Here is a 14,185-nt window from a genome sequence, read left to right on the forward strand (position 1 = left end):
ATAGAGGATTTATAAATTTTAATATGCAAATTTAATTGTGCATATAAATTATAGTTGTATTATAACAAAATGTATACTTGTGGTATGATTTTCACAATTTTGATATATTCATAGATCCATAGTAAACATAAAGTATTTGTATGTCTCTTCACAATTTCGATATATTCATAGATCCATAGTAAACAAAGTATTTGTATGTCTCCTGGCACATACCTATGGACAAGGTAAATAAAGAACATGTTTGCAAAAAAAAATATAAAAAATAAAGGGTGGGGTTTTGGAAGGGCGGGGCGGGGCTTTGGAAGGGCGTGGCTTTGGAAGGGCAGGATGGGATGCTCTTACACTTAGGCCTAGCTCGAGCACTGTAAACGGACTCCCAGAGCCTTTGAAAATTTGTTGCTATGGTGGCTCTTACCAACATTTTGTGATAAAAAGCTCTGAGAGTTGAATATATATAGATGCATGAAGTACGTTACAAACTGTAACCATTGTAACCAAACTACAGATTGGCTATTGCATTTTCAAATCCATGCATGATAATGCATGGACAGAAAAACACTTTTTGCAGATATATGCAATTTTCACCATACACGTTATTAGCAATGTCTATATAAAGCTGCAACCTCATTAATTAATTACTTAATAGTGAAATATTCACATATAATTTAGCATTCCACAGATGAGTAACTAATTAATCAGTTACCCGTTTGTCATGGGCTTGATAAATGGAATTTATAATTGCATCGAAATAAATAAAATAATGTGTATGCACCAATACTTGCTTTACGATGCTGACGCCGTATTATCATAGATAGCTGCTTATGACAATGTGTTGCAAAATGATAGCCTACTCCCTTCTGTACCGGAAGTAAATAGACATAATGATATACGCATGCGCAATAGATAGGCGGTTGCACTTAACTATTATTTTTAAAAGGCATTGCGCTTTAACAGACAGATCTTTCGAGTCGAGTATGTGAATGTTTCAAAGTTTATTCTTTCCTTTAATTTTGTTCTAAAGGTTCAACAATTTGATTGTTTGATTTTTACAACATAAAGTAATACATTTGTAATATTTACACTACGGTATAATAGTACAGTAAAATATGTATGATTACGGACATAAATTTGTGAACATAACACTAAATCAATTTTTACTGAATAAATAATGTTTTAACTGCATGAAGTAGCCACATAAATGTCAATAAAACATTCATTGTTCATTGATTGATCTTTGTTCTAAGTTTTCTTTTCTTTTTTGAACTTACGAACATTACACATAAAATAACAAATACATGTTACCAAATATGGCTTTTTTTTTCATCGGTTGACATTAATGTGTATAACGTTCAAAGTAAAAGACGCTGCGTTTTGTTTTGTACGTATAACAGAAAGTAGCGTCAAAAAAGATGTTAGAAAATGAATGATGGATTATTTAATATTTCATAAAAGCTACATCCGTATGATTTGAAACTGCAATGATCATGCGAGGTAAAAAACACTATACAATACGATGATTGGTATAAAAATCCAATTAAATTCCAATCATCAAAGTACATGTTTTATAGTTTAACGTTAAGCTCAATAGTTGAGAATTTAAATCATAAGTTGTTTCATCATTAAAAACATTCTCCTGAATTTGTATGCATGCTACTCATTGCTTAACTATTCTGAAATCAGTAAACTGACATCAAATAACCTATCAAATAAGTTTACCCTAGTGTAAGAAGAAATACAACCATTAGTTGGAACATTCAAACAAGCTTTTTTCCTTTTTACGATTTCTAAACATCGACTTTTTTCTACAAAACCTCGGACAAGCCTATCGCATCCAAATTTAACTTAAATAACCCTGCCAAGATTCCAGTGACCCGACCCATGTTTGTTCGGCGAATAGGACTTCCGGTACATCATGCCAATACCGACAGGTGCATTACACCATTTCATTAGCTATTGAAGAAAAAGAGCGCTAAGATGCTATTTACAAAGAGATGAATGGTCAGCGCAGACGTAAAAAAGGGTTTTTATGTACACTTGAACTTCGCAAATTCGACACAATATTGAGAAAACTGGTTAGAGTCTCATGGTAACATATCCGCCCTTACATAAGCTGCCATTCTCTTTGTTTCCTTGACCACACGGCGTTGCGACTTCTTCTATACATTCTTGTTAAATTAGTAGGTACACTTTCTCGAAAGGTCGAGAAATGTTTCTTTCTGTGTGGCCCTAGACGTTTTCCAAGAGGTTGCATACTAAAACATTTTTTTTAAGGTAGCGCACCTCTAATGATTTCCCGCGATTTCTTCGAAGGTTGAAGAGCCTACTATTAGGTGCCGTAGCCTAGTGGTTAAGGCGATAGACTAGAAATCTTTTGGGATATTCCCGCGCAGGTTCGAATCCTGCCGACGACGTATACTTTTTTGCGACGCGTTTTATTTATTTTCTAACGTAATTTCATTTAATATGGCATATAAGCTATATTTATTGTTAAATATGTTGCAATTTTTATGCACATTCTTCAATTATTAAAATTAAATCAACGTTATGGCGAAATTGGGTGATTTACTGTTGAAAATACGAACCATGCATGTTGCATTTTTATTTTTATTTCAAAAAGTAAACGGTAAATCTGTCTATTTCTTGGTATTTTTGCCGTATATAGTGTTTCTATAATAACTAAGTCTAAAATATGACTTAAATGATACTATTTTGAATTTTATGACACTTTGTTTTTAACCGACCCAATTTTTACTTGGCTGAAATCACTTACATTTCATGGCGCTCTTCCATAGATAAAAATTTGTAAAAAATAAATGTCTGTAAAAGAATACTTATTTCATCTTGTTTAAACTTTAAACACCTTTACAGCATCTGTACACACCAACTGCATGCCCATATTTGGAAATTAGAATGAATTATGGAACTTTTATATACCCCAGGGGTGAAAATAAACTGGACAAAAGCCGAGCGTGGGGGTGGTTTTGAAAAAATCGGTATATTTTTTTAAAAAGCATGGAAAGCCTACCTACAAATTTGCATGTAGTTCAGTGAAATGATGCTGATTAAGAAAATAATTACTTAGATTATATTTGGATATGTGCCCATTAGAGGTGCGCTACCTTAAGACAAAATATTTTTCATAAAAAAGAAGCATGCATTTTTTATTTCACGAAAAAAATAGTATTTCCTCGTAAGAAAATAAGTTGCCATGAACGTAGGAATTATTAAATATCGCACGATTCACGCACGGAGGCCTTGTGGCCACCGTGCCCCTACTACATGCGCATCATTCGCAGACCCACATGAGATGTTTTCAAATAAAACATGCGTCATCAGTTGCTAGTTCTTTTAAGCCAACCCTTTAGTTTTTTTACCCAAAATTCAACAGTTTCTTTAACTATGTCAAGATGTCACTGTAACTCATATGTGAACAATTGTATACGTACATGTATACATGTATATACATTTATATGAATAAGCAAGAAAATAATATTAATCTGTAAACACTTTTTATCAGAGGCATGCGTTAGTCTTGCGATATCAGAATCGTTCGTCTGGTCTGCGAGCTGCGTCTGACTATGTAGGTTGTCAGCAAGTCCTTGTTAAACACCAAAAAATGTCGGTGCAGAATGAATATGATTCAGTTGTAAGTTTGTTTACAAAGGGTGTAATCTATTGTGCAAAGATGTTTTACCGATATCATATTTTGTATTTTCTCCCGAAGTCTTTACAGAGAATTGTTAAAATTTGACTTATATTTTTTTAATCAATATGTATTTTGTTGGCCTATATATATATGTGCATGATGCTTTGCTTTGTTCATGATATCTAATAATCTGTTGGGGGTTCTATCGATCTCCAAAAAAGCATTGGAATTTAATAAATTATACAGATGTCTGACTAATTAACTAGATACATAAATTAATAGATTACGAGTGTCCATAAAACATTGTCACTATTAATTAATTACATAATCGATGCAGATTTCTGATACGCCTTTGTTCCAAATCCAGTCTATTGCGTTTAATTGTCAAGTACTTAATCTGAATAAAAATTAAGTGATCTACAGCGGCGTGAAAATGGGTAAACAGCAAATTAAAACACCGCCTTTTGTTCTAGAGGTAATGCGATACTTGGATCGTAATTCTACCAACGTGTTCTTTAAAAAGTCACCTAGCGTTAAATATAACTAGCAACGGGTAGCCATGTTTAAGAAAATATAAGTAAAATCATGGACGCATTTTCACCTTAAAAGGTGTTTATCAAAAACAGGCATCAATTGTTTCGGATATGGGACCACATGGTAAAGTGATTCATTTTATAAAGTTGTGTATTTACTTGTGTCTGTTCTGCTTTGAAAAGTATGGTTTGATTTGAGTTAACATTTTAACCATATTCCGTGCAATTTTTAGTCAGCACGAATCTTCTTGCAGATACGTAACACGCACGCACAATATCGAACAATAATTATGATGATCACCAAATATTTTATGTCAGTCGCATAATATCCCAGGATGACTTTTAAGTAAATAAAAACACATGTTTGTGATTTATCTAAGAAAACCGAACATGTTTAACGTAGTTTGCGACATAATTTAAAGTGAATGTATTGTGTAATATTTGAAGTGTGTCGCGTTATTTGTTTTTACTAAGCCATCTGCAGGAATGATTGTAAATTATATGATATCAACGTCACGTGCGGTACGGGAAACGCGTTTACAAAAAAATATGCATATCACCGTTAACTCTAAACCTACTCAAATAATGGACAGCATGACATTACGGGGCAGTCTAAATAAATCACAATACAGTGCCATATACAAGAACCACGAAGTTTTATATGATTTAAAACGTCACGAGCCTGTGCGCATGGTCGTAGTGCTGGTTTGGACTAAAAGAGTGCTCTACATTAATGTATGCCAGAAAATATGGTAAACAAAGATCGACCAACGTGGTTCCATTCCTCGACCACAGAAACAATGCGACTCGTTGGTCGACATCAAATCATGAAAAGAAAAGTGTAATCCTATCTCTATTATTATTCAGAACGGTATTGTGTTTATCAATAAACAAGGCAGGTTGTTTCCGGTTACCGATTGTCTCCTCTGTTATGACACTGACTTCATTTCATGACTATCAAACATTGAAACAATAGTTTGACGATATTTTAAAGTCATTTCTATAAATATAATTAAAAACTTTTATTTAATTAAGTGTTTAATTACCGATCGTCAACGTGTGTTTAGCCGCTTAATGAACATTATTAAAATTTTGAAAAGTGTAAATTAATATTTTGGAATGAAAGAAATAAGTATTGTGACTTTTGATTACCGGTAGATGATTAGGTTAAACCCAGTAACAAGTTTTTCTTGTTATACATTAAATAAACAGAAGCGTTGTTTTCGATAACGTTGTTGATTTTCCTGGTCGACATATCTATCGCAACGATGGTACAAACGGAGAATCATATAACATTTATGAAGGAAACCGATAGAAGAAAAACTTACATTATTTTAAGTAAGTCATTAAGGAATGCACGTGTACAACTAACTGTTATGAATTACAAAGGTGCTTCCAAAATAAAGCAGATGACAGGAAAATTATATTTCCAGCGGAGTGTAGTGTTATTGTAAATCCGTCTTTATATTTTCCTAGTATATGCTTATATTTACGATTATGGAAAGATTATTGAGAGATCATTGAAAAGTCGCGTGTTACAACGAATATACATATAAAATGTGTATATGAGATAAAATTATAATTGGGAAATACCGGTACACGTATCTTAACGGCAAAACGGTCAATTGAAGATTTTTTGGCAAAATTTAATTGTCGTATAAGCAGTCTTTAGAAATGCCAATATCATAGAACGAGTTATATGAAACAGATGTCAGCTATGCTGTACACAATTCCCATAGGAACTTATTTATTCAATATTAATTAGTTAATTCATACATCATTCATTCTTTCATAAATTCGTTCAAATATTAAACCATTTATACATTCATAGATACATTCATTCATAAATTCATAGATTAATTGATTCATAAATTTATTTCTTCATCTATGTATTTACACATCAACAACATTATACCACACTAAACGTACTCATCGGACACCTGTATAAACACTACCCTGTTTTGCTTCGTAGATCTGCTGTGTAAATGGTGCAGCACGTTTGTCGGCAAGGGTAAGAAGTTCTGCAGCATCTTCTGTGAGTCCCGCTACACCAGGAGCAAGCGCCGGAAGCTCGCATTCAAACGGGTAAGTGGCGCTTCCGGAGAGCCTCCAAACTACCCCGATTATGTTACTTATTTGAGCCTCGATCTGGGAAAAAAAGGTTTAACGCAGGTGCGTAAAGTGTCGTCCCAGATTAGCTGTGCAATTGGCATGTGCAGGCTAATCTGGGACTACACTTTACGCACTTTGATTAATCATACTGGGACTACACTTTACGCACTTTGATTAATCATACTGGGACTACACTTTACGCACTTTGATTAATCATACTGGGACTACACTTTACGCACTTTGATTAATCATACTGGGACTACACTTTACGCACTTTGATTAATCATAGCTCTCACAGAACAAGGCTAATTTACTTAATATTAACAAATACTTTAACATGAAATGCATGTAGCAAATCGGAGACCTGGGGATAATTTAATGAATATATAAAATCCAAGATTGACATCTGTCTATCCGTAAATTAGAAGCGTTCAATGAGAATGGCATTGCGTGTAAACATGCATAAATAATTGTCATTTATAAGAATTTATGAGACTTTGTGTAAATGGTTAACTCTTATTTTTTCTATATGTGTGTTTTATATAATTATTACTCATTTGTTTAAGGCTTATATCTACGTTTATTTACTATTTGTCAATGACCAAAGCTTTTTCATCAGGCCCTACCTCTGTGTTTTAGGCTAGCGACATCTCACTTGATAATTGTTAGTAGCTAATTATATCTCAGTATTCTCGTTATTGGCTAGATAGATTTTTGGCTGGATTCATTTATATGACGTGCGAACTTGAACTTGCTTCGTGTTACTAGTATGGGCTGAAGACATTCAAAAAGCGATATATTGTTGACATTTCATCGCATCTCATTTGCTATGTATTATTAGCAAACCGCATACCAACAGCTACGTGTTATTAGATTACTGCACCCCATTTGTTCTGTGTTGTAAGCTAACCGCATCTCATTAAGCTCAGTATTATAAGCTTAGAGCACATTATTTGCTCTGTTCAATTAATTTACCGCACATTATTTGATGAGTATTATAAGCTGATCGAACATCGCTGAACAAGTCTCATCTGCTATTGTATTATAAGCTGATCTCATCTCATTTGCTCTGTGTTATTAGTTGACCGCATCTCATCTGCTATTTTGTTATAAGCTGTTATTATCACATTTGCTCTGTGTTATTAGTTGACCGCATCTCATTTGCTCTGTGTTATAAGCTGATCTCATCTCATTTGCTCTGTGTTATTAGCTGACCTTATCTAATTTACTCTGTGTTATTAGCTGACAGCATCTCTTTTGCTCTGTGTTATTAGTTGATCGCCTCATTTGCTCTGTATTTTAGCTGACCGCATCTCGTTTGTTCTGTGTTTTAGCTGACCACATCTAATTTCCTGTGGTTTAGCCGACCGCATTTCATTTGCGTGGTGTTAAAAGTTGACCGCATCTCATTTGCTTTGATTTATTAGCGAACCGCATCTCATTTACTCTGTGTTATTAGCTGACCTCATCGATCTCGTTTAATCTGTGTTTTTAGCTGACTTTATCTCAGATGACTTTTAAGTAAATAAAAACACATGAGCTCTGTGGTTTTCGTTGAGCAAATATCATCTTATATTATGTCATGAGTTGACCGCATCGCATTTGCTCTATGTTATTAGCTAACCAGATTCTCATTTGTTCGGTGGTTTAGCCAGCCGCATCTCATTTGCTCCGTGTTATTGCTGACCGTATATCATTTGTTACGTGTTATTAGCTGGCCGTATCTCATTTGCTACGTGTTATTAGCTGACTGTATCTCATTTGTTACGTGTTATTAGATTGCCGTATATCATTTGCTACGTGTTAAAAGCTGGCCGTATCTCATTTGCTACGTGTTATTAGCTGACTGTATCTCATTTGTTACGTTTTATCAGCTTGTCGTATCTCATTTGCTACGTGTTATTAGCTGACCGTACCTCATTTGTTACGTGTTATCATACGACCGTATCTCATTTGCTCTGTGGTATTCGCTGAAGAAATCTCTACCTCTAGAGTGTTATTAGCATATCTCATTTAATTTGCTCTTTGTTATCAACTGACGCATCTTATTTGCTCCATGTTCTTGATATCTCCAGCCAGTGCAATCATCAGGTCCAGGTGAACGCGAATACGAGTCCCCGAGAACAAACAAGACTGCGCCGCGCACACGGAAGGAGTTTCTGGAAGGTCGGTGAACACTCAAAGTATATTATTTAACACTGTGGGCAGATTTAAGTTGCGATACCATACACTCTCAAAGATGCATAGAAGCTATATACACACACATCTATAACTACATTGTTGCAGTACTTGTTCTCGATGTTATTGCAATATAATATCAAACCACGCTATAGTCTCTTTCATCCACGAATGCATTTAGCCGCGTTCTGTGAAAACTGGAATATATGCACGTGCGTAAAGTATCATCCCAGACTAGCCTGTGCGGACTGTAAAGTATCATCCCAGACTAGCCTGTGCGGACTGTAAAGTATCATCCCAGACTAGCCTGTGCGGACTGTAGAGCCTCATCTGCTACAACACTTTACGCAAATGCATAATAACCACTTTTCACAGAACGCGGGTCTTCTGACTGTTTACGTCAGTTGTTTAAACCACAATTCTCACTCGTAGCTCGCACTTTTCGTAAGATCTTTGACAATCCAAGACAAATGTCGAGACTATCCGAACGACGCGACGGATATTTGCATTTCTGACATTCTTATGTCAGTCAGACCTTCTGACTAGTAGAAACAATATATGGTCTTTTTTTTAATAATATGTTTTAAGAAGTTATATTTGTATTAAGGTATGTCAAGTCTTCTGGTATGGTCATTATTTAAATAAATACACATTAATCACATGTACACACGTATTCTTGTGGTGGCGGATTTCAAGGGTTCGTAGGAAGACAAATCAGCACAATCCAACCCGTATTGGCGCCTCTCAAATCCGCCAACACGAAGGGAACGACACATATCCTACCTGTCGTATCGGCGAGTGTTATTGTCGTTCTGGCGTGTTGTTGTGTTTGCGCTCTTTAAACATGCCAACACGCTAGAATTGAACATCGTTCTGGGAAAACGAGGCGTAATGCATGAGCGCCAAGTGTCGTCCTAGATAGACCTGTGCATTACGCACATGCTTATCAGGGGTGACACTTTCTGCTTAAACTGGAGTTTCGATTAGAAGAGCTTCCTTTACACGCAAAATACTGCACAGGCTAATATGGGACGACACTTTACGCATATGAACTATGCCCCGTTTTCCCAGAGCGCGGCTTAATTATATGGCACATATACTAGCCGCTATACATTCTTGCTTCCATTGACAATATTCTTCTTTATTTTCAGACGTCATTACCGCCATGGACGGCGACAAATCTCCTTCAGACAAAGATAAGAGGCGTATGTATAGTTTGTGTTTGATTTTTGTACTAACTGTTTATTCAAGTTCAAGTAAAAAAAACTGAATACGAATCCATATGAAAGTGCTTTTGCGTTGGAAGTTGGTAGTGATAAGGATTATCATACTGTCATGCTATGTTATACACTATCAGAGTTTGAAATAAACCCCGTCCCGACCACATAGCTTTTGTGATAACTGGTCATGAAATCCTTTAAATACGGTCACTCTCCCCCTACCTCTGATTCAAGTCGGGCAGTTGGCAGTTGAAACAGGAAACGTGTGAGCTGTTAAACTGGCCACCTTGACATCGCTGATCCAATTGTGTAAATGGCGAACAAACCAACAAACATTACTTGTATGTGTAATGTATATCGTGGAACTAATTTATATAACTGACCCGTGCTCTGTGAATAGGGGTTTAATGCATGTGCGGTCCGCACAGGCTAATCAGGGGCGATACTTTCCGCTTGTATGATATGTTCTGCTTAAAGAAAGTCTCTTCTTAGCAAAGATCCAGTTTAGGCGGAAAGTGTCGTCCCTGATCAGCCTGTGCGGACTGCGCAGGCTAATCTGGGACGACACTTAACGCACATACATTAAAGCCCCTTAACACAGAGCAATGCCCAATTACCGGTAGTTGTATATTCAGGGAACGGATACAATAAGATTTTTAGATCTCAATCAATCCTGTATTCTCGTTCTACAAAGAATAATCCATTTAATGTACACGTCCATTATTACAAACACCGTCTTTCTATATAACAAAACTATGCGGACCACTGATGTGGGTTGAAAAAAAATACAGACTTGAGTTTTGCTAGACCTAACATATTGTGTGCTGATTTGCCTTTGTATAACTATTTATTAACAATCGCGTGAAACTTCGCTCGTTCGAAGTGTTGCTTGTTCCAAGCGTGGCTCAATGAAATACAATCGATTTCTAGCAATTCTCAATCCTGTTTTCCCGAAGCCTCCGCCAAATATTTAATTTTCATTATCCGGGGTACTTGAGAAATGCTCAGAAAGACGCTGTATTTCTTTCAGTCGCGGACGGGAACACGAGCGGCACCTCGAACGACGCCGGAACTGGCCAGACCAGTCAAAAATCGAACGACAAAAGTCCCAAAAGCGGCGGTTCAGTTCCTAAGTTAGATCTCACCAGTCCGAAAGAAAACAAAGCGGAAGTAGAACGCAGCAAAAGTGGAACGCGCAAAACGGATGTTGCGTCGAAGACCGTTATGCGATCTAACGAGAAAAGTAAAACTGATATTAAAACCAACCCTAAAGACAAGACTGGGCATAAAACAAAAGCGTTGAACGGGAATTTAACGGAAAAGTCTAAGACGCAAACGTTGTTAGTGCACGCAACGGATTCAAAAATCCCAGTCACAACGAAGGCCTCGTTCAATAAGAGTGCGGACGACATTAAATCTCAACCGGACGAGAAACGATTAAATTCCGCTGACAAAATGCGAAACGATTTAAAAACCCGAAAACTAACGAACTTAAACGATCGCCTTAAACTGGTCACCAGTACCAAGAGTGTTACCAATCTGGACATAATCGAAGAGGCCTCAGAGAGGCAGAAATCAAAATTTGCACAAGAGTACGAGAAAAAAGTTCGCTCCTCGGGATATGGCAATCCTGTGAATCCCAAACTCCGGCCAATGGCGCTGAAGCCACGCAGCGCAACCGTGGGAACAACGCCGAGAAAGGAAACGGCGGAAGAGCGTCAGATCAGCGCGAGGTCGTCAAAGTCCTCCGCGGAGAAGGCGTTCGTATCGTTAAAGAAAGAAGACGCGCGGCCGATCATAAGCGGACGCAAGGAGGCGAAATGGGAACTGATTGCCACTAACAACACAAACGGGACCACGGAGAAAGAGAGCGAAGGCACGACGAACGGGGACGCAAACACGTCGCTGGAAGACGAAGACCCGACAGTGAAATCGTCACACCGCGCCGCTGACATGTCGTACAGCAGTCGCACAGGTCTGACAAAAATCTCGGAAATCGTCCGCGAGGAATCATCTAGCAGCGACCTTCCGGGGCGTACGGAGCTGGAGATTCGGCTGAGTTCCATCAAGCGGAAGGTAGAGGTACGGAAACGCGGTCGTGACAGCCGTTCCTCGTTTGGAAGTGATCTGGACACGTCCTTTCAAGACAGGTAATGGAAAACACGTGCTAGAAATTCAAAGTGAATTTTAAAAAAAAGATCACTCAAAGTTAAGTGCCAATTAAAAGCTATCATACTTTAAATTAATGTAAGGGAAGATTGACCACAAGTTGTACAGATGCATCTTTTTAGTAGCACCGTGTAGTGACTAAATTAGCATAACTTAATGTTGTACAGTTGGAATTGAAATAGGACAATTTCTGACGAAAATCTAATTGAATACATATTTTCATGTACTATGTATTATTTTATTTTTATACTTTTGTATGTCTAGCCAGTGCTGTTTGTCACGTTTGTTCTACTTATTTCATTGCAGCAGTCTAGACATCAGCACAGACCGGGACATCGTAAATCGTAACCGCACCGCGAGAAACTCGGCCCGTTCCAACATAACAAAGATATCCAAACAGTTCCGAAACGAGAAAACCCCAGTACTCGGATGAAAAGAATTCGGGTTGAAGTTTAATGCGGCGGCTGGCATCTAGGAAAATGCTGAATTTTACGATTTTTATATGTATATTATAACAAGATCCCAATTATAAGGCGCCAAGAATCATTTGGTTTTAAGTGGCTGGATATCCGTATTACAATAATTTCAACTTCTTTTCTGCAAATACCGATGTAGATGTATATAACCGGTAAATTTGAAAGTGCAAATTTGTTTTGTAAGAAAATAAAAAAAAATCAGTTCTTGATCATTTCCAATTAAAAGATGTTTTTATACGTTATTTACATAAAAAGCCGTGCAAAAAAAAACTTTGTTTAATTTGCGATTTAACGTTTCGGCCACACGGAGCTATTTTGTGAACGAATAATAATAATTATAAACTGTGCATATTTAAAGTCAACAAATGTGAATAACGTAATAACAGAGGGGGTAATCACGTGACAAATCACGTGACAAACGAAATGCATGCCGACGTCCATGCCGAGACAGGTATTTTTTCGCAGCGGGTAAAGTCGATATATAGAGCGAATATCATTACGATATAATCGCTAATCACTTTCTTGTCGATATGATTGGATAATGAGCGTCATTTTAACAATTAGTAAAAGTAATAAAACGGTATAAAATAGCGAAAAATACCTGGCTCGGCTTGACTTCAAAATCTTGTTTGTCACGCGATTATCCCCTCTGAATAAGAAGAGACGCAACTGAATAATCTGTTTGCATGATTTTATATATGTTATGATGGTGATGCCATGAATGCAAGTAATTGTTATTTTTCATCGAATGTCTTCGCGATCTAAAACACTGGTAATACAGATCTCATTTTTTGTAACCTATTTATAAAAGTCTGGTAAATACAGATCTCAATTTGTGTAACTTATTTATAAATGTATCCATGCTGTATGCTTGTGTCACTGAAGTTTTGAGACGGTGGTTTTATTGTTATGCTGGAATGTTCGAAGTGATTTTTGTTGAGTTACGACAATACTATGTTGTATACTGACTCGAAATGGTGCAATACGGGGCTACGAATGTGTTACGTTGTTTGATGAAGTACGTATAGACCCATAGCTCGCTGTATCGGTGTTGAATCTTGAATCTAATAAATATATTTGAAGAAATATTGGCATTTTATTTACTTTATTGACTGTTTATCCATGGAATCAAAGTTTTCAAACCTATTATGTTGTTTGACTGTTTGTTCAAAGGAAATCTTATATAAAACAAAGTATCAATTCCAATATTGCAAAATTGTCGGCAAAAGTACATGTAAAGTGAAAGAAAATAAGAAACTATAAAAGGCTTAAAGTGTGAATGCCCTACAACTATCTTTAAGGCCGAAACAAATAAACGTGTTGTTCGACGGAATCCCCCACCCCCACACCCACAAAAAGAAGCAATACAAATGTCATTTAAGTATTTGAATCGTTTTTAGCATAGGTGCGTTTACGCACCTATGCTTATGGTATATACCACATTTCGAAAATCCACATCCATCGGTTGCCCTTTATGAAGCCTTACCTGATCAAAAATCAGACGAAATATCTATTTGATTTAGTATATGGTCATTCTTACAATTTTTTTTTGAAACGTTTTTCTAACGTTTTCTTCCAAGAATATTGCTGACACCGTTTTTAGTGAATTTTTCTAAGACCGTTTTATGTCAAAAAATCTTCTTATAACCTAAAACAAATTTCGTTCGTAAAACAATTCTATCTGCACTATAAATCTCAATCTCCTACGCAGTGGCCTCCCTTATACTAGAAGTTACTGACCGGGCGAAGCAAGGGAAGTAACTGCTGTGAGGAGTTTCTATAAAAATCTGCATTCAGAAATCTGTATTCAGAACTAATCTGTTGTGCACGTCTGCATCTAACGCTTACCAC

The 14,185-nt window shown here is 36.6% G+C and overlaps 1 protein-coding gene across 1 annotated transcript; it reads left to right on the plus strand.

Moving 5' to 3' along the window:
* The first annotated feature begins 3,616 nt into the window (after window positions 1-3,616).
* LOC127835558 (uncharacterized) lies at window positions 3,617-13,420 on the plus strand. Its single transcript, XM_052361993.1, has 6 exons — window positions 3,617-3,650; window positions 6,152-6,264; window positions 8,367-8,457; window positions 9,621-9,674; window positions 10,720-11,839; window positions 12,165-13,420. The coding sequence occupies exons 1-6, from the start codon at window positions 3,617-3,619 to the stop codon at window positions 12,289-12,291; spliced, it is 1,539 nt and encodes a 512-aa protein (XP_052217953.1). The 3' UTR covers window positions 12,292-13,420.
* Window positions 13,421-14,185: the final 765 nt, after the last annotated feature.

Source organism: Dreissena polymorpha, chromosome 6 (genome assembly GCF_020536995.1).
Source record: "Dreissena polymorpha isolate Duluth1 chromosome 6, UMN_Dpol_1.0, whole genome shotgun sequence".
NCBI classification, from domain to species: domain Eukaryota; kingdom Metazoa; phylum Mollusca; class Bivalvia; order Myida; family Dreissenidae; genus Dreissena; species Dreissena polymorpha.

Coding starts and splice junctions, on each gene's coding strand:
- LOC127835558 (XM_052361993.1), top strand. CDS start 3,617: ATGTCGGTGCAGAATGAATATGATTCAGTTGTAA. Junction 3,651..6,151: donor TGAATATGATTCAGTTGTAA/GTTTGTTTACAA, acceptor TTTGCTTCGTAG/ATCTGCTGTGTAAATGGTGC. Junction 9,675..10,719: donor TTCAGACAAAGATAAGAGGC/GTATGTATAGTT, acceptor TATTTCTTTCAG/TCGCGGACGGGAACACGAGC.